This window comes from Diabrotica virgifera, chromosome 7 (assembly GCF_917563875.1).
Source record: "Diabrotica virgifera virgifera chromosome 7, PGI_DIABVI_V3a".
NCBI lineage: Eukaryota > Metazoa > Arthropoda > Insecta > Coleoptera > Chrysomelidae > Diabrotica > Diabrotica virgifera.
This window is the reverse complement of record NC_065449.1, coordinates 142,932,847-142,955,640: the sequence shown is the minus strand read 5'-3', so window position 1 is coordinate 142,955,640 and position 22,794 is coordinate 142,932,847. Positions and strand designations below refer to the sequence as shown.

At 32.5% G+C, this 22,794-nt stretch overlaps 1 protein-coding gene across 4 annotated transcripts in view; it reads right to left on the bottom strand.

Moving 5' to 3' along the window:
- The window catches only part of LOC114331285 (E3 ubiquitin-protein ligase HECW2), a 955,949-nt gene that overhangs the window by 132,503 nt on the left and 800,652 nt on the right, over positions 1-22,794 (bottom strand). The window contains exon 1 of one of the 4 annotated variants that reach the window (XM_050656278.1): positions 1,853-2,293. The exons of the other annotated variants lie outside the window; for them this stretch is intronic. Within the exon in view, the coding sequence (XP_050512235.1) occupies positions 1,853-1,893 (41 nt within the window). The 5' untranslated portion in view covers positions 1,894-2,293. Of the gene's footprint in view, positions 1-1,852; positions 2,294-22,794 lie in introns of those variants that run through there. 4 annotated transcript variants of the gene reach the window in all.

Sequence of the window (22,794 nt, the reverse complement as noted above, 5' to 3'; positions counted from 1 at the left end):
GTGCCAAGAGGCTGGTGGACGGCGGTTTCACATTTAATTAAGGCGAAAAGCAATATTCATTTATGTAATAAAAATTTTTGTATATTTTCTGGCATCAGTAAAATGTATTTTGAGTTAAATAAATTACATACATTCTTCTTTTTGCGTCAATTAATTTAATTCAAAAATTTTTTTTCCACCCAGTATAAATAATGATGTTATTGTTTATATTACTGAATAGAGAATTGAATCACCTTTCAAATGAGCTACCACACGACCACTATTCCCATTAAAAAAAATCATCGATGACGTCAATATTATGGGATATACGTCAAAAAATCATAATTTAAAAATAAAAATCGACCTGTCGGAGCTTTAACTCTGAAAATATTTAAGTCATGAGATAGGTAATAGACATTTACGAACGCACTGTACATAGGCGTAACCAGGGGGGTTTTGGGGGTTATAACCCCCCATTGGGATGTACTTTGAGCTCTATACGCTTAACACCATACCCTTCAGAGACCTTCCAGTAGTTGTAACCCCTCCCCCCTTTCAGGTAGTTGTAACCCCCCCTTAGGATCATCCTGGTTACGCCTATGGCACTGTACAATGTGATCAAATTCGAACATGGTTTATTTTCTGATGAATGTACCGTTACACTTCATGGGCATTCTAATTGTCCGAATTGCCGCTACTGGTCTAGAAAAATCCTCATTGGATGAGAGAAGAACATACACAATATTATTTTGAAAAGGTTAATGTATGGACAGAAACTGTTGGAGATCATAATATCATAGGTCCCTTTTTCATTGATGGCAATTTGACAAACTTATATGCTGATCTAGCAACCACACGTTCCAGCGAATATGATATTATCTCCTTTCAGCAAAGATGAAGAACCATCCCATTGTACCATCAATGTTCAGAAGTGCTTCAACCGAATATTTTCAAATCGGTGGATAGGGAGACGAGGTTCGATGAAATGGCCAGCACAATCTCCTGATCTGACGCCATTAGACTTCTATGGTGATATGTCAAAAATATTGTATACAAAACTAACTTGTCGTCTTAGCTAGAGTAAAAAGACGAAGAACGTTGCGATTAGATCGGAAGACATTTCTAGAAGATTAGGCTAAGACATTCCTAACCATTGAAAAATAATAAATATTTTTGAAAAATTTAAACGCAGAATGAAAGATTACATTATTACCGAGGGCCGAAAGTCCCTTAGAATAAAGAAAAAGTTTTTTTTGAGTTTTAAAGTTGAAAATCACACTCAATTTTCTCTTCTTTTTCACCCCTGTAACTTATTTAAAACAAACGTAGAAGTTTTCAGTGATTTTCGGCCCTTCGTAATAATATACTCTTTCATTCTGCGTTTAAATTTTTCAAAAATACTTATAAGTTTTCTCAGGATTCGAAAATTTCTCATTTAAAAAGCATTGGCTCGAAATTTTGAGCTTATGCTCTAACATAAACATTTTCATATTATCGGAAACAAAATTTATATTATCAAAATTTTACATAATACAAAATACGTCAACTTTTCAAGATTATTACAAGAAATGATACAGAGAAACAGCTGTCGTTTTTCCGTATGTATGTAAACAATAATCGTAGTCCTTTAATACCATTCTTTTTGTTTTTCATTGTTGTACTGATTTATAAAAACGAAAAAGTTTTCAAAATGTACCATGCACGTTGTTAATTCATATTATAAATATTAAATAATATTGTTTAAATAAATTCTACTACATATTTATATTCATGTTCTTTAACAAATCCAAATTTACAATTTTAGGATTTTCTAATACACTGTACGAACAAAATATTAGATAGTAATAGTAGAAGTAATAATTAGAAAACTTACAGACTGAATATGACTCCGATAGTCTTGGTAACAATTCCCATCTCAAAGAATCATAAAAAATAAAGAAACAGAACTAGAAAACTAAGTCGAAAAAGTTCATTTTCACTTTCACTAAACCTGTGTCCTACAAAGACAACACAAATAATACAATTCAAGCAAACTTAACATTATCACAAAAACTTCGATACGAAATCCCCGTAAGCACTGATTTGTTTACATGTAAAAAGAAGAAGAGAATGTTTGTATCGTATCCAGACGAGCTACTTGCAACGAGCGAGCGGTATAATAATACGCGTGCCTAACCCATGCTGGCCATGCTCGAACTCGGAACTCGTAGTGGCACAACACGTTCTGTTTCACGTTTCATCTAGCTAGTCCTAGTCGGTTTTCGTTTCGTCGAGTTGAAGTTACCGGCGAAGAACCGTGAAGGTGGACGGAAACAAATGAACTACCCGCCGGGATGGGTGGGGAACATTTCGAAGTATCATTATCTATCTCACTGAGATATGAGCTTTTTGGACTATTTTCTTCTCGAGATGATTAATCAATTTATTATCGGAATTAAACGGTTTTATCGAATACTAAAAGAATTATTGCAATTATTGGGATTGTATGTTATAAGCTGGTAAACTCTAGCAGCTGTAGGTTTGCTGAAGAATGTTCGAAAGTGTTATATAAGTTTATCAATCTTTCATGCGAATATTAACACAAGTGAGAAAACAAAATCTTTAATAACGAAAAAAATTAATTTTTCCATCATACAATTATTACACAGGCCAACAAAGAAACTTTTTATAAAACTTTTCTTACAAACTTATGTGAATCCTATGTATTTTTTGGTGGTAAAAAGGAATCTGAAATTAGATTTTACGTATCACCCTTAGTTTTCCCACAATATGACACTGGTTTATTATATATTATAATAATTTGAAAAAGACAAAATAACGAAATACATTTAAATTATACATTATTAGAATAAAACCTTTTATCTAATTCTTATTTTGTAATAGTATAGACCTGTGCAATCATTTCAGGAGTCAATGCTTTTGTATTTTTTTCTCTTTTTTATTTAAAACTTCTGAAGTAACACTTTTTCCTATGCGAGGCACTGTGTTGTTCTCGATGAAGTGACCAACAGTAATTACCCATCACATTATTGTTCCAACGTCCCTGGTATCGTTGCTCCATCACTTTGATATCCTAGTAGGGGAATCGTTCGCCTTGTTCTTCACTAACATCACCCAGATTTTCAAGGAAAAAATCAAGATGGTAGTGCAAAAGGTGGATTTTGAGGCTCATTTGACATCCCAAATCTTAAATCTTATCTAATATTTTAAAAAACTTATCTAATAAATAAGCTACTATAAGGTCGTAGTTAGGGTCTTTCACATTACCTAAAAACTTGGTTACAACTTGTTTGAATGCAATACAAGCTTTTTCTTCCTTAGTAGTCATCTTGGTTTCAAAGGTAATTATGTAATTTTAAATGTTAAATTGTAAAATAATGGTGGGTGATACAGCATTTTTAATATGCTTTTCGGACTCAGCACACTAAAATACATAAGATAGAGGTAATCTTATCATAAAAGTTTTTTCATCGTTGGCCTATGTTATTAAAGACGTTTTAATTAAAATCTTTACTATTATAACACTTTTCAATGTCTTTTCCCAAGGAAATTCCAAGGGTTTTCAGACCTTTACCATTTATTAATACACCATGTTCTTCTAAAGCCTCCCACTACATATACAAATTAAATTATAATGGTGATAAAACGATGATGAAATAGAAACGCTACAACATAAACATGACAGCTTTAATATGTACACAGGATAATAAAAGAATTAACTAGAAAACCAGAATACAAACAAAATATACTAGTTGATGAAAAGGGAGACATAGTAATGGATACAGAAAACAAATTGTTGGTATGGACAAACTATATAGAACAGCTGTTTAACGACAACCGAGGCACAATAGATAACGAATATTTCGTTGAAGAGACTGGACCAGAAATAACAGAAAGTGAAGTAAAACACACCATTAAAGAATTGAAAACTGGGAAAGCTGTAGGACCGGACGAAATACCGACAGAAATATTGCAACTTATAGCCGACTGCAATATACATGTAATTGTCGAATTATTTAATATCATATACAGAACAGGTATATTACCTAAAGAATGGAATCAACATTCGTGACTATACCGAAAAAGAGAAACGCCAGACAATGTTGCGAACACCGTACCATCAGTCTAATGTGCCACAAAGATTATTCATCGTAGAATATACAAAAAGTTAGAACAAGACATCGGACAAACTCAGTTCGGATTTAGAAATGCTCAAGGAACCAGAGAAGCATTATTTGCAGTAAATGTGCTAATACAGAGATGTTTAGATGTAAACCAGGACATCTTTGTCTGCTTCCTAGATTATAATAAGGCATTCGATACGGTGAAACATAATCCGTTTATAAAACTACTGAGAACGAAGAACATCGACACACGGGATATAAGAATAATAAATAATCTGTATTATGAACAAGAAGCTGTCATAAGAATAAATAATTTAAACACCAATAAAATAAAAATCAAAAGAGGCGTTAGACAGGGCTGTGTCTTGTCGCCATCACTGTTTAATGCATACTCAGAAGAAATATTCAAGAAAGCATTAAAAGATGAAGTAGCAGGCATAAAAATAAATGGCCTACCCATATGTGAAATTAGATACGCCGATGATACAATACTAATAGCAGAAACTATTACAGATATACAAGAATTTTAAATAAGGTTGTTGCAACAAGTGAAAAATTTGGTCTGTCACTAAACATAAAGAAAACGAAATTCATGGTTATATCAAAGAAAAATATTAGAAACATCAATCTACACGTAAGTAATAAGACGATAGAACGAGTTCAGAATTATAACTGTTTAGGGACGAACATTAGTGAAACAAACGATTATACTAAAGAAATCCGAATTAGAATAGAAAAGGCTAGAAGTGCATTCACTAATATGAAACAAATATTGTGTAGTAGAGACCTCAGCCTAGATCTTAGAAAGCGAGTACTAAAATGTTATGTATTTTCTGTTCTTTTGTATGGTGTGGAGACATGGACTCTCAATAAACAATGCCTCAATAGATTGGGAGCATTTGAGATGTCGACGTATCGAAGAATGCTGAGAATCTTCTGGACAGACAGAATAACCAATGAGGAAGTACTAAGGAGGATACAGAACAGCAGGGAGATACTGGATTCCATCAAAATAAGAAAACTTCAATACTTGGGTCATATAATACGTGGTGACAGATATGAACTCCTAAAATTAATTATGCAGGGAAAGATTCAAGGAAGGCGCAGCATAGGTAGGAGAAAAATGTCCTGGCTGAGAAATCTCAGAGAATGGTTTGGATGCAGCTCAACTGAACTCTTTCGGGCTGTAGTGTCGAAAGTGAGAATAGCAATGATGATTGCCAACCTTCGTCGCGGAGATGGCACGTAAAGAAGAAGGTGATAAAATGTGTTTCTGTCAAACCCACCTCCTCAATATGTACATTTTCTGTAGTAGTATTATCTAACTTTCTTTAACATTCTTCTCTTTTAGCACTTCTCGTCGCACAACATTTTCTCGTCGCGCTCCTATCAACGCCATTCAATCAAACATTAATAAAGCAGATATGTATTTATATAAATCCTGATTTAAGTATATCTAAACATCTTTGGGTGAGCACATTGAGGAAAAGCAGTGCTTTTGTCATTCCAAGTTCTTAATAGTGTGGCTTATCTTTTTATCAAATACTATAATAAAACTTTTTAATGTCTTTTTCTAAGGATGTTCAATTAAATCGGTAAGATCAGAAAGGGCATCAATCATTTGTGGGACATTTCGAGAAAATTGATAAAAACTGTTCCGATCAAGTAAAAGAGGGAAGAGAGAAGAGGATATGGGACTACTGATGAGGGGAAAAAGACCTCCGAAACTGGTATAGACTCTTCCTGCACCTGCACTCTCCGATTTAACCAGAGTATTATGCAGCTGCTGCATTTTCGTGTTGCAAAGAAATTGAAAATGTTTACACATTTTTAATTTATTTACTCTTTTGTATGAGTATTAAGGAATCTTTCTTGTTGGAACTTTTACCACGCTGAGAAGATGAGTTGTGAATTATTTAAAATTCTCTCATCTTAATTTTCTCGGCATCCTGTTTGATTTATAAATTTTGAAAATCTCAGGAGGTGTAACCAAAGAAAGTATTCCACCTTTTGTCAATCTGGTGGTATGAGAACGATATTTATTGTCATTTTCTGTGCTACTTCGATTGATAACTTACTTTGGTTTCCGGTAGATGGCTCTAGTTCATCCGTGACATTCCTTTCTTTGCAATTCGGAAAGGCCCAAAGTGTGATACCTGGAGAAATCGGAGAGAAGAGGATATGGGACTACTGATGAGGGGGAAAAGACCTCCGAAACCGGTATAGACTCTTCCTGCACTCTCCGATTTAATCAGAGTATTATGCAGCTGCTGCATTTTCGTGTTGTAAAGAAATTAAAAATGTTTATACATTTTTAAAACTTATTTATTGCAACTACAATATCTTTATGGTATATTGTATGGTATATTGTAGTTGCAATAAATAAGTTTTGCTTGATCGGAACAGTTTTCATCAATTTTCTCGAAATGTCCAACAAATGAGTGATGCCTTTTCTGATCTCACCGATTCAATTGCATTCCTGGCAATTCTAAGTCTTTTTCAGACCTTTTCCATTTATTAATAGACCGTGTTCATCTTCAACTGATAAACGCTCCCGAAATATAGCCAGACTATAAGAAGTAAATAATAATGAACTTACTAAGGAAGTACTTCTTCAGGAAGGAAGTAAAACTTCACTTGTAGGTAGATGGTAGATAGTATATAAATTTATTAAAATTTTTATCTAAAATGATCCAAATTGGATTGAAGTGGGTACATCTATAGTACAAAAAACACACAAACGTTTTCGGACCAATCAGTCCATCATCAGGTAGAAACTTTAGATCCAAAGTAGTTGGAACTAGCTACATAGTTAGGTCAAAAGACCTTAATATTACAATAATTAGGCCATTTCGGCTACAACAATGTCGACAATAAGTCGATGTTTAAAGAATTTAGAAATGTAGTGAATATTTTAAATAATAATGGTGATAAAACGTGTTTCTGTCGAACCCACCTCTTCATAGGACTTTTTTACTGTAGTAGTTTTGTCTAACCTTCTTCAACATTTTTCTCTTTTAGCAGTTCTATCATTTTCTCGGGGTGCTCATTTCAAACGCTCATTCGAAATTAATGAAGCGGATAAATAAATCCTGATTCGTACCTAAACATCTCTGGGTGAGCACATTGAAGGCAAATAGTGCTTTTGTCATTCCAAGTTCTTAAGAGTGTGGCTTATCAAATATATCGTGTTATACTGATCGAGTCACAAAAGGAGATTCTCAGAAGCATGAAGAAGAACCGAGAGGTATTGACCACCATCAAATCTCGAAAGTTACAATACTTCGGGCACATTATGAGAAATGAATCCAGATATGCCGTCTTACAAGTAGTCATCCTGCAAGGGAAAATATTTGGAAAGTGAGGTCCAGGAAGAAAAAGAACATGCTAGTTAAAGAACCTGAGAACCTGGTAAACACAACTTCTATACAGCTTTTTCGCGCTGCTGTCGATAAGGTAAAGATTGCCATGATGAGCACCACAATTTCGTCACAAATAGGCTCATTAAGAAAAAGATACTGGATACAGTCTTTAGCATGTAACGTCTTTGACATTGTGTTGACAAGATTTCAAAGTATTTGTGGTGGTACCATTGCATAAGAGTAATTTATTCAATTGTTTCTACATATAGCAATTTGCGAGAATTTTCTTACAGGAAAAGATTTTTTCTTTAACCATATTAGTACTATTACAGCAGCTTGATTTCACGTTATATAGGGTGTGTGAAAAGAAGCGGGAAGGTAATATTTTACGAAACGAACATCGGATCGAAAAACTGAAAAATGTTCAATATTTTTCAAAAATCTATTGAATGGCACCAAACACGACTCTCCACTCCTTGTAGAGATGGGGTGGAGACATTAGAATCTTATTTGATCCAAAATCCAGATTTGGATTCATTATGCAAAAATAAATAACATTTATTTGAAACATTTTTTCAAATTATTAATAGATGATAGATGGCCCTATAATCGAAAAAAAAACGGAAAATACCCTAACAATATTACAGAAACGATCTGATATCTCTAAATACACTTCTAAATAAAAAAAAAATGAAAAACACGTGTGTAATATTTTTCAAAAATCTATCGAAAGCCATGAAACATGACCCTCACCCTATCCCCTGGGGATGGGGTAGGAAGCAACTTTAAAATCTTTAATTGGAACCCCCATTTTTTATTGTAGGTTCCGAATCTACAAAACATTCTTAACCCATTCACGAACACGACTGCACATGCAGACACAAAGAAAAAATACTGTCTGCATATGCAGTCATGTTCACGAATGGGTTAAACAACTGTATTCGCTACCATAAAAATTAGTCTGCAGACTTTGGATTTGTGTATGTTTTTCTGTACTTACAGCGCCATCTATCACGATTCGAAAAAAGTACAGATAAAACTTGTTTATTTTTTACGTAGAATCCTAATCTACAATGAAAATTTTGGTTTTCCATTTAATATTTCAAAGTCGTCCTCCGCCCCATCCCCAGGGGGTGGAAGTGCGGGGTTCTGTTTTGTGCCATCCGATAGATTTTTAAAAAATATTTAACACCTGTTTTTTGGGTTTTTTTTTATTTGAAAATGTATTTCTCTTCTATTTGCAAGAGATATCAGACAGTTTCTATAATTTACCTATGGTATGACACTAAATCGTTTTTTCTGATTATAGCGCCATCTATCAACAATAAAAAAATGTTTTTTTTTTCTAAAAGTTAGGTGAGCACATTTTTTATGAGGAATCCAAATCGGAAATAAAAAATGACGATTCCTATTCAAGAAGTTCCCCGCACCCTATCTAGGGGTGTGGCTAGCGGGTCGTGTTTAGTGTGTGTGATTCGATATATTCTTGAAAAATATTGAACAATCGGTTTTCAATTTTTCGATTCGATATTCATTTCGCGAAATATTGGTTTTTTATTATGGAATTATCGCTTTTTTCACACACGCTGTATACTGTGTATATTAACGAATTATCAGTAGTAATTGCACAAGAGCTCTAAAATTATTGAATTTTTCCCGAGTGACACTTTGACAGTTTTAATTTCACGAGCCGAAGGCGAGTGAATTTATGTCAAAGTGTCACGAGGGCAAAAATTCTATATTAATTTTAGAGATTGAGTGCAATTTGTTGCGATTATTTCATGAATAAAACTATTCAAAACCAAAATTTTATTGTAATTTATTTATGTAAGTACAAATTAGTACAATTAAACACACAGTTGTTATAAATATTTGACGGTTGAAAGTCATCACTTTTATAATTTTTAAAACATTAATTGTCATTAATGTCACTGAATGTATTTTTTCATAGCAACGAATGGGATCTGACGTAGTATACTTGACGACGGGAAATTATCAAAAATTATCGGGTATAATATCACAAGAGAGTGAGAATAAATTGAAAATAATGCGACAGTTTTTCGAAAATTTGTTGTCTGGTAATATACACGAGAGCCCGCAGGGCTCGAGTGGCTATTGCCCAATGACAACAAATTTGAGTAAAAATGAAGCATTTTCTTATTTATTCTTTCTGTCGTGTGATATTCGTAAGATTATTTTTTAATACGTATACTGGTTGCCATTAAACAGAAACAATCTACTTAAAAAAATTCTATCGGTAATTTTCTACAGTAGGTAATTCTCAGTATAATTTTAATCTGATTGGACAGAATTAAACACGTGATCAAATATCTTACTATACGATTGGAAGTTAAAATCATTAAAAAATAATCAGTTTAATTTTTATTTCTGTAGCTTTCTATTGGTCAGAATCTCCTATGAATGAAATAATCATTAATAATATAATAAATTATCATAGAATAATAATAAAATTATAATTATTATATTAATACATATTCTCTGTGCTACATTCTCTATATTAACCTTTCCGGAACCGTGCTATAAAAACTTACGCTGCAGGCCGTGCGGGGCAACTATGTTACCCCACTAAAATACTTTAATAATTCATTTAAATTTTACATTATTGTTTGGAAAGTTATATAATAAGGCACTAGTAACTGAAATAATTTGTTTTTATTATTAAGAAGATTTACATTTTTTTTATTTTTACCTGTAATTACAATTTGATTTTATTCCTGATTTTTACAGTCAGGGCATAAGAATGTTTTACTTTCTTCTCGATGTATGGTACAAATTGGTTTTCTGCATGTACTACATGATATTTGAGTCTTTCTATCACGTGCCCTGGCACAAAAGCTGCATCTTCGACTTGTATATTGTTGAATGTCTCTGGCAGGGGTTTCTGGCACTGTGTGCCTCGAGGAGGTAATTTCAATTTTAGTATAAAATTTAAATTATATTTGATAATATTTATAAAAAAACGATTTAGTAATATATTTTCTAAGATTACCTGGAGGGATAAAAAAAATAAAAATATTTTGAAAAGTTATAAAGACAAAACCGCACGTGGGGTAACCAAGTTGTCCCGCACACCACGGAAAGGTTAAAGAAATAAGTGTTTTCTTTTTTGTTAATCGAAATATCACAAGCAGTCAAAGAAAAATAATATTAGGGATTAAAGTTTCTATCAAAAAATGATAAAGCAATTGGTAGTTTCTAAAACACCGCCTTTTCACGTAGCGTGAGTAAATACATTCTTCAACTTTTTCCATAAAATTAAAATTTCTGTGCTCGTCAAAATCGATACACACACGTCACGGGATCGACAGGTGGTTTACCAATTTCTTCTAATTTTAAGTCCTCCAACATATGTATGTAGATAAATGGAACCTAACGGTAAACGTCGATCGTGAATTGTCTACCTGATCAGGTTGAGCCCTTGAGGCTATATTGAAATTGAAAATGTATGATCGATTCGCATCTGAGATGAAGACCGAAATCATTCCACCTCTACATAAAGATGCAGTAAGTTGTTCAGTGAGCGGACAAGATTTAGTCTGAGGGTGGATGAAAATAGCTATTAACACAATGTCCACAGAACGAAATATCTGCGTTTGGAGGGTTGCAATGTCCTTATAATGTATATGTTGTACGCTGCACATATACAGAGAAAGTTTTGAAAAGTACACTTTTTTATACTATTTTATGGATTCTGCTATTTTTTAATTTATATAAAACATGAAAAAATAAATCTTTATTTTGATATTAATTGCAGTTAATTATTAGATTTTTTTGGCAATTGCCCTGATAGATTAGTGGATAGATTTCGCAATAAAGTCAGAACGTTTAAATTTGCAGTTGCCATATTGCCACAGCTGTTCAGTAGATATCAATTTTATGACCATTTCTTTATTATTTTAGATACTACCTAAATACTGTTTTATTACTGTTAGATAAAATATTTAACATTAAAATTTTTCTCGTTATTTTATCTAGTTTATTTTTTCCATGTCAATAAATTAATTAACATACACATCACATTCTCTTTCCCGATTAATTCTAAGAACATGGCAATACTGCTAAACACTAAATTCTTTGTAGCTGCCTTCACAGACCCTCAATATACATAAATATTGTCCCAGTAAGCAAGAACTAGAGGAACATAAACTTTTGGGTAATTGAATTAAGATACCTGTTCATAGTTTGATGACGTTGAAATCATTAAAAATTACAGACGGGTGCAATTTTACACACCTTTAGGTTTCAACCGAAATAAACAATTATTATTTAACATCTTTTTCTACGAGCGTGCAAAAATGTTTACTTTCGCGCAAGCGTTTTAGTTTAGAAAGTTTTACTTTTCCGCACGCGTTTTACTTTTCCGCACGCGTGTTAATTTAGATATATTAATATGGCCTTCAAGTAATTATAATACATGCAATAAACTAATATTTAGATATTATTTACTAATTTATTTCAAATATATCATATTGTGTTCATGTTTTAATGAAATTAAAACGCGAGAATTTGATGAAATAAAATAATTTTGACATAATATTCGAAAGTCAAATCAGTAGACAATAACAGTGGTTTTGAATCGTCGTCATGGAAACCAAGATCATCGTCATGCTAACCAATTATGCTGAAAGTTTGGGTTTGACAACCTTGTCAAAGAATTAATTTGCGTATGTATTTTCATATTAATTAAATTAATTGATTAAGATTTGGTCATTTTTTAAAGACTCATAGAAAAAATATTGTTCCTAACGCTTGCAGAAAGTCTCTTTTCCGCACTCGACTGCTTGCCGAACTGCCGCTTCGCGTCGTTAGGCAAACTGCAGTCGCGTGCGGAAAAGTAGGACTTTCTGCACTTGTTAGGAAAATAACTATTACATTTGTTTAATCAATTGAAAAGACTGAATTTTTTACGTGTTCTCCCTTCTCATTCATTTAAAACTGAGACCTGTTGTAATTATGTGTATTCAACTTCAAAATGAACTATTTGAATAGTATTAAAACTTATTTGTTAATATTAATTTCCGTGAATTATTATTAATTTTATAGTTTATTTATTACGAGTAGTTGTATGTGTATGGATCATTATGAGTATGCATTATTACGAGTAGTTGTATGGATTAGGAAACAACTTAAAATAATTATTGCCAACCTTTAGTAGTGAAAAGAGAAAATTCAGAACAAAAGAAAATAGAAATATTAAAAATAATATTAATAATAGTTTTAAAATGATAAACATTTTATTATGATGTAAACACAATTCTTTGTGTTGGTGGAATAACCTTCTAGCCCAATAAGACATGCCTCAGAATGCCGAAGGGCATTATAACACCGATGCTTGGGAATTTGGACGAAGGGTATAGCTGCGATGTACTTTCAACAAGTGGGAAGTAGTTCAGATGTACTTTTTTGTTGTCAAGGGATTCGAAGGGCGGTCCACGCGTCACGGCGATGAATGGATGACCTTATTATTCGCCGGATTTAGAAGGCTTTGATTTTTTTTTTTCAAAATGGGCAAATTGGAAGGATTTTACGGGTACCGTTACATTGATTTTTGAAAGTAAGCTTTTGAACGTCTTCATATGGTGAAAGAAAAATGAAAGGTAAAAATATAGGTACTTTTGTGGGATAGTCCAAGTAGAAAAGTAGGAATTCTAAAAGAAATAAGAACCAGTCAGTCAGACACAGGGCCGCGCCAAGGCTTTCAGGCGCCCCGGGGCAAATAATTTTAGGCGCCCCTTTCCTCCTTCCTTTGTAGTAGTTTTTTGTAGCTTAGTGAATCGTTATACGGTATAGCTACAAACTATTTTTTAGGTGTTAGGAAAGTGTCATAATCATCATAATCTAACCGTTATCGTCCACTCATAGGCCTCCTCTAAGTTTCTCCATGTCTCCCTATCTTGGCTACCAGCTATCCAGTTCCCGGCAGTCGGCAGTTCTCTTTACATTTACATCGTTACTCCAGCGCATTGGTGGTTTATATCTGCTTCGTTTATCCGATTGTCCACCCGCGGTCGCTATTCCAATAATCTTCTAGTCTAGCTGTTGTTCGGTGTTCTTGCAACATGACCTACTCATCTCCATTTCTTTTTTGCTACATGTTCTACTATGTTTCTGATTTTTTTTTCTTTGCCTGATATTATTTGGTAATCTGTCTCCTTGTGATTCTTAACATGGCCCTCTGGGTAACTATTTAACTCTTACCCTCTGGGTAACTTACTTTCTGCTCTTAGATTTTCAGCAGCAGGAAAGTAATATACTGATAAGTTATTATGAATACTATAAATATTTACAAAAAACAACGATTATATTATCAGAGAACAAATAAATACCTATATAATTATTATTATAGTCAATTTGCTCACGGTTTTTGCTTCGTATTTTAAGGAACCGCTTTAATTGACATGAAATTTGGAATACGCATAACTGATTTATATCAAAGAAAAAAATTGATATTTCGTCGTCGGGGATGAAAAAATATACGTTAAAATTAAGTCCGAAAGTGGATAAACTGACTAATTCTAAGCAACTTTTGTTCCATATACCTACAGTTTTTTCACTAAGTCAATATTTTTCGAGTTATTTGCGAGTGAATAATATGTTTATTTTTCAACATAAAAACCACAATTTTAGACGGTTTATCGCAAATAACATATAAAGTGTGTATTTTATTGAAAAAAATGTTCTTAGCAACAATGTAGCTTATAAAAAAATTAAAAAAAGTTGGGCACGCATGAAGTCGGTAGATCTAGTAGAGGAAGAGTTGTAGCTCGAGAAAAGTGAGTTTTTATTCGTCAAATTCCAAATCGATAATTTCAACGTGAAATAACCAAAAAATGAAGCACTTTTCGGGCAAACGTTACAACTTTTTTATAGTTTTAGAAAAAGCTTTTCTGGTTTTTTAAAAAAGCTTCTAGCAGTAAAAGTAAGCCAGTAACGCTGAAAATAAAGTTGGTCCCTTTGTTTTGGTAAAAAACATCGTAAAAATCTCTTCTTAATTAGCATATCCCAACTGAAATTAATTGTTAAAGCTTTACAATTTACTTCACTTTGTCTGTATATTTATATGATCTGGAAGTTTCACCATTTCAAAGTGCTTAGTTTTGAAAAAAATTGGTTTTAAATAAAAAACAATAATTTGAAATTTTGAAGGAAATACCTTTTTCAAAATCTTTCCTAAGAATATATTTTCGATAAAATACTTACTTTTTGAGTTATTAGCGAAAAACCGTTTAAAAAAATGGTTTTTTTGTTGAAAAATTCACTTGCAAATAACTCGAAAAGTAGATATGTATTGACTTAAGTAATATAAAAATTTTATAGAACAACTTAACTTTATAGTTACTTGCAATTCGTCAGTTTATCCACTTCCGGACTTATTTTGAACGTATATTTTTCACCCCCGTGACGGGGTGGTACTCCCCTAGGGCAAAAGCACATGTCGACACAATATAATTTTCTTCTTTGACATGTTAGCTATATAATATATGCCAAATTTAATGTTAATCCAAGCTGTTCTTTAAAATTCAGAGGTTTTGCAATATTTTACCGTGAGTGAATGGAGTAATAGTTCAGTTAAATTAGAGAAATAACGCCTCGTACACGGGGATCAAAGTAATAATATCTGCTATTATTATATCTACCTACGATTGGTAAATTTTCAATTTTACAAAATAATATAATATTGCTAATATTTCTGGTAATTTCGGTATTGTCACTTTTTTTCGGCACCTGCCGGTGCCTTTTTGCTTCGGCGCCGGGGGGCACCGCCCCCCTTCGCCCTTATGGACGGCGCGGCCCTGGTCAGACACTAAAAAGGCATTGTCATATTTATAAAAGTCAGTAAAGAAAAATCCGAATAAATACCCAGATAAACGGGTTCCAGAACTGTTCTCTTGTGACATATTAAAATTGTAATTATACGCTGTGAGCTTCGCTGGTGTCGCTCCTAGCGGTTACTAATTCAACTTTTACCGGTAATTTTTAAATTTATTATTTAATTGTTATCGCTTAATATTTACAACGCAACAAAGTAATTAAATTGTAATCGATTTTTTTAAGATTTTTCTAATCATTTTGACGTTCTATTGATAAAATATCAATTTCTTACTTCGGATACTTTGACAATAATCGTGTAGATGGCGCTAAGATTATAATAGATTATTTATAATTAGATATTACGGAACATTAAAAAAACTTAAATTCAGTATTTAAAACGTAAGTATATTTAAGGTAAAAATATATACCACAGCTTTGACCAACTAATATTGTTTATAATTAATGTTTTTAATTTTAATTTTAAATTAATCACTTTGACATTTATGTCAAATTTCCGGTAAACGTTTACAAACTTGTCACTACTGGCGTTCGCGAATTTGTAAATATCCCCTCTACGTACGAGCTCACAGCGTATATGGGATATGGGACGACAACTGAACTGATCGTAATGAAAATTACATTTTACAATTGTTTGGATATTTTGATTTTCAATCCGAAAATCGTTTTCTCTTCATTATAAATTAGTAATTATTCACATATGCTGTTTACTATTGTAAACGCTTTATACCAGCCAATTTGACAGTTAACTTCTTGGTCTCGATGTTGTAAGCAAACATCCCTATTTTTGAGGTGAAATTCTGAGGATGATGTTGTAACCACAGATTGATACCAAATTCTGATTTTTGTGTGCTTATACAGGGTGTTTCATTGGGAAACGGAAATACTTTAATGGTGAATAGAGGTCACCGAGCCGGTTTTAGATACACTACATTTTTGCCTTAACGACTTTTATAACCGAGTTATTACAGGGTGTTTTATCGATTTTGCCCATTTCTTTCCTAAGCCATAACTTTAGAACCACCCGGTATATTTTTTTGATATTTGGTACACATGTCTCATTCAAAACCCAAAAGACCCACATACTAACCATAACAAAAATCCAGGTCCGGATTAACAAAAAATTATAAAGTAAATCAGTGGCATCCGCCACTGATACCTATCATTTTTTGGAGATGGTTGCAGGTCCATTTTTTATTTTGTGTATTTTTTCAAAAAATATATTTCTGATTTTTTCCAGATTTTTCCGTGAAGTGCGCAACCTTCAAAAACCCGAAAAAGTAGTTAATTAGGGGTTTTAGGGATTCTTTGGAGACATTCAAAAATTGAGAGGAACACATTTAAATCTCTAAAAAAACATATTTTTTACGGTTTTTGCGGGGTTAATTATATTTTTGAGATCGATACAACCTGACTGAATAGATCCTGGACAGGAATACATAATATATTTTTATATCTATTTTTATTTTTCTGAAACGCGGAAATGCTAAAATCAGAATTTCTATTTGTTGTGAAAAATACTTGCCAAGTTTTTCGAATAAACTTCCCATTATTTCTGCATTAAAACTTTATTTATTTTTACATAATAACGCAATAAAGTTTGTTAAACAATATATTTTTAAGATATTTTTAAATATCTTCCATAAGAAAAAATAGAAAATTATACTGATACAATCGTGGGAGAATATTTTTTATTTGGGAGGTATTTTTCTTAACATATAAGTATCCGAGACAAGCATTGTTTATAACAAATCAGCACGCGTTATATAATTATTCCACAAAACACATATGTCTAATTGTCTTACTCATGAAAAAGATTGTTATTCACGGCAATGCAACGTTTTACTTAATTTTATATGCGTATATTAACATACAAAAGAATTAAAAAACATCTAACCAGGTTAACTCCTTTTAAGTTGGTTTCAACAACAACAAAGATTACGCGAACAATTAAATATTCTTTAAAAATTGTCCTTTAAAAACCGTCCAACAAAGTTTAGGAACATTATGAGGCTGTTCAATAAGTTTTGCAGTTCGATAAGAAAAACACAATTTTATGGTTTGTAATACACTATTATTCAAAAGGTATATAGTCTTCCTGAACGTCAATACACGTGCTCTCGCGAGATTCTAATTTAAGAACTCCATTCCTGAAAATGAGAATCTGGAAGGTGATCCCACAGCTGATGACCTCATAGTCCAAGAATCAGCACTGAAAAATATCTTTGAATTTACTTTGAAGCTTTGAAGCTAGATTTTTCACAGTTGATTACAATGATTGTGTAGAGAAACATACTGCGGTCGGTCAAGCGTAACGTAGAACAGGGGTTACTGAGAGGGTATCAAAGTTATTTTCCTACGAAGGTAATTAAATCCATTTACTAAGGCTGAAAATAAGTACACACATTCTAAATTAAATATAAATAAAAATTATTATAGTCGGTCAGCTGTATGACGGGACAGAGCCGGTCGGTCGGCCCCAGTGAATGTACAGGGTTATTCACTATATTTTGACCCCCTTATAAACTGCTATATTTACAGAATTAGAAAAAAATGTAAAATACAAAAGTTATTCGATTTTTAAATTATGATTTTATGACATATACATATATCATACTAGTGACGTCATCCATTTGGGCGTGATGACGTAATCGACTATTTTTATAAATGGGAATAGGGGTCGAGTGCTAGCTCATTTGAAAGGTTATTCAATTTCCTATTCAGTAATATAAACATTAACATGATTAATTATACAGGGTGTCCAAAAAATTTTTTTAATTAAATTAATTGTTTAATTAATAATTCAAAAAAAAATTTTTGGTCACCCTGTATAAATAATGATCTTAATGTTTATAGTACTGTATAGAGAATTGAATAACCTTTCAAATGAGTTAGCACACGACCCCTATTCTCATTTAAAAAAATAATCGATTACGTCATCACGCCCAGGTGGATGACGTCGCTAGTACGATATATATCTCAAAAAATCATAATTAAAAAATCGAATAGCTTTTGTACTTTACATTTTTTTTAATTCTGTAAATAAAGCAGTTTACAAGGGGGTCAAAATATAGTGAATAACCCTGTACATTCATTGGGGCCGACCGACCGGCTCTGTCCCGTCATACAGGGATATATCTTCAATTTAGAATGTGTGTATGGGTCATTCCATTTCAAATCACTCAATTTTGGAGCAAAAAAAATTTTGGACCTCCGATTTGTCTGAAAATTGGTATATAGCTTCAGCGGGACGTACAAATAAGATATTTAAGGTCAAAAAATCTTCTTCTTTTTTTCTCAAAATGTTATTTTATGCGATTTTACAGTGATTTGGTGTTTATTTATACAAATTTGCATTTTCTATCGTAAAGTATCAATGAAAAACATAACATTTTAATAGAAAGGACTCAAAAATGTCATTATATGGCATTATAACAAGTTACTTTGATTCAAAACAAGCTTTTGATCCAATTTTATAGTGTAGAAAACGTTAAAATACCGTTTTTTACATTTTTCTCCATTCCCAAAATACATCATAATCGATTTGGCTGAAAATTTGCCCACAGATAGACAAAACATAGGACTTTAAGTGGTGAGAAGGATTTGAATTATATTACAATACCAAAAAAGTTACATGCAATATTATAGTCAAAAATATAGGCGTCTACTGTAAGTAAAATTAACTCGAAAATATCGACCTCACGACAAAAATTGTTAAAAAGAAATTGTAATAATTGTAAATACGATTTATTTGGAACAATTTCAGTTCCTACCATTTTTGTCGAAAAGTTAAAAATGGCGGAGATATTGAGTCAAACAGGTTCTCCTTTAAAATCAAGATGGCGGCTAACGTAACGGAGGAATTCATTCGTGATTTTAAATTTAGGCTACTATATATAAGATCAGAAAAATAAAATTTTGGGCAGCTCGGCATTCAAGGTCAAATGCTATCCCGACTGGACTAATATATACTTTTGAGTCTGATATTACTGCATGTAACTTTTTTGGTATTGTAATATAATTCAAATCCTTCTAACCACTTCTAAGTTCTATCTTTTGGATATCTGTGGGCAAATTTTCAGCCAAATCGATTATGATGTATTTTGGGAATGAAGGAAAATGTAAAAAACGGTATTTTAACGTTTTTTACACTATAAAATTTGATCAAAAACTTGTTTTGATTCAAAATAACTTGTTATAATGCCATATAATGACATTTGTGAGTCCTTTCTATTAAAATATTATGTTTTTCATTGATACTTTACGACAGAAAATGCAAATTTGTTTAAATAAACACCAAATCACTGTAAAATCGCATAAAATCACATTTTGAGAAAAAAAGAAGAAGATTTTTTGACCTTAAATATCTTATTTTTACGTCCCGCAGAAGCTATATACCAATTTTCAGACAAATCGGAGATCCAAAATTTTTTGCCTGAGTGATTTGACATGGAATGTACCGTACTGATTTTCAGCCTTAGTAAATGGATTTAATTACCTTCGTAGGAAAGCAACTTTGATACCCTCTCAGTAACTCCTGTTCTACGTTTCGCTTGACCGACCGCAGTATGTTTCTCTACACAATCACAGTAATCAACTGTGAAAAATTTAGCTTCAGTAAATTCAAAGAGATTTTTCAGCGCTGCGTCTCTGTCTACCAGCATTTGATAAAAAATGCTTTCCACAATTTTTTGAGGTATTGAAACATATGAAAGTCGCTAGAGACCAAATTTGGTGAATATGGTGGAGGCTCCAACAATTCGACCTTTAATTCATGAATTTTAGTCATTGTCAAAATGCTCATATTGCACTGATGGCATTGTCCTGATAGTATAGCATAGTTGATCCAAAAGATGGCATAACCCAGACATCCAAAGTGAAAGTTATCCTTCAACACCAAATTGTTCTATATGGTCCACATAATGTCCAGAAAAAAGTCACACCATTTTGAGCGTCGGGTTTGGGGGGGAGAGGGGGGAGAAATCGGTAAATTCGTAGTTTTTTAAGTTTTTCGCCAATATTTCTAAAACTATGCGGCTTAGCATGAACAACACTCTATACAAAATTGGTCTACATTAAATTTGAAATAAAAAAGGCCCTATGCATAATCTTTCTAAAATGAATGGTTCCAAAGTTACGGAGGTAGTATAGTATAACTGGTCCAAAAAAAGGCCTAACCCAAACATCCAAAGTAAAAGTTTTCCTCCAACACCAAAATGTTCTATATGGTCCACATATTGTTCAGTAAAAAGTTACACCATTTTGAGCGTCCGGTTTGGGAGGGAGATGGGAGAGAAGCCGGTAAATTAGTAGTTTTTTTACGTTTTTCGTCAATATTTCTAAAACTATGCTTTAGCGTAAACAATGTATACAAGAATATTCTACATGAAATTTAAAACAAAAAATGTTCTATACATAATTGTTATAAAATCGACGGTTCCAGAGGTGAAAATCGAGGTTTTCGATACTTTTTATATTTTTTGGGCAATATTTATGATATAACTAGACCAAAAACCCAGACATCCAAAGTGAAAGTTATCCTCCAACACCAAATTGTTCTATATGGTCCACATAATGTTCAGAAAAAAGTCACATCATTTTGAGCGTCGGGTTTGGGGGGGAGAGGGGGGAGAAATCGTTGAATATAAAAAGTATCGAAAACCTCCACTTTTCACCCTCCGTAACTCTGGAACCGTTGATTTTATAACAATTACGTATAGAACCTTTTTTGTTTTAAATTTTATGTAGAACATTTTTCTATAGAACATTCCTTGCGCTAAAGCATAGTTTTAGAAATATCGACGAAAAACGTAAAAAAACTACTAATTTACCGACTTCTCCCCCATCTTCCCCCAAACCGGACGTTCAAAATGGTGTAACTTTTTACTGAACAATATGTGGACTATATAGAACAATTTGGTGTTGAAGGAAAACTTTTACTTTGGATGTCTGGGTTAGGCCTTTTTTTGGACCAATTATACTATACTACCTCCGTAACTTTGGAACCGTTCATTTTAGAAGGGTTATGCATCGGGACTTTTTTATTTCAAATTTAATGTAGAACAATTTTGTGTAGAGGGTTGTTCATGCTAAACCGCTTAGTTTTAGAAATATTGACGAAAAACGTAAAAAACTACGAATTTGCAGATTTCTCCCCCCCCCCCCCCAAACCCGACCTCAAAATGGTGTGACTTTTTTCTGAACATTATGTGGACCATATAGAACAATTTGGTGTTGGAGGATAACTTTCACTTTGGATGTCTGGGTTTGGGTCTAACTATACCATACTATGATGTAATGACAAATGGTGTTGTTCTACAAACCGGATTTGTTTTCACGAAGTTTTTCCTTTAGTTGGTCTAAAGCGTTACAACAATTTTCAGAATTCGATTGTTTAACCAGTTTGCCAGTAATCAACAAACAAAATTCCTTTCGCATCCCAGGAACTCGTTTCGGAGCCGAAGAACCAAGCTCACACCACTCTTTAGCTTCTTGTTTTGATTCAGGATTATGATGAAAGTCTCATCTATAGTGATGAATCTACGCACAAAATCCACTTTATTGATCGACTTTATCCACTTTATCCACTCTATTTTCTCTAACTGGCAAGAGGTCCCTGAAGGCCCCTTCGCTTATTATTTATTTAAGCCACAGGTAAAATTAATGTAGCCGCAAACTGTTCTGAATCTTCTTCTCTAGTTCTTCTAGAGACGTTTCCAATGCATTTCTGCCTCAGATTTGTGCGACAGGTTGAGGTGAACGCAGAACAAATATCTCATATTAAATTTTTTTTTTCGAAGTAAAATTTTAATACTATTTTATATAAAAATTAATTTTATTAATAATAAATAAATCAAAATTATTTATTTATTTATATTTGTTTTTAATTTTAAATATATATCTAATTGTTAAATTAGAATTATATATAATAAAAATTTTTAATATAAATTATAATAATTTTATCGTACTAACTTAAGAAATATATTTAATAATCTGAATATAATGAAAACGTTTTATTATGAGTGGTTTACAGCTTCTAGTTTCACTATATATTGAAATTATTATAAAACAAATATTCTGAGTGTGCTTTAGAAAAGAAAACAGAAAGGGTTTCTGAGGGACCCCTTGCCGGTAAAGTTTCGTCTCAATTTGTTGTGATTGTTATATGTTGCTGTGCTATTGTTTTCCAACATTTGATCACTTATTTGTATATTTTGCTTCTGAAAATGGTAGGCAATATCAACTGGAGAAAGAAAAAGTTTGATTTGTCAGTAATGGCCGAAGATGAAATCCAATAACTTATGGATTCTGTTGAAACGGATTGAAAAAAAAAGCAAAACATGTCATTGATGACATTCGCATCGACAGTATTGATCACTTTCCACTTTGGCTAAGCAAAGAGGGTGGTAAAAAAATGTAAATATTGTAAAGTGTCGAAAACTCAATGTGTATGTAGAAAATGTGATATTCATTTATGT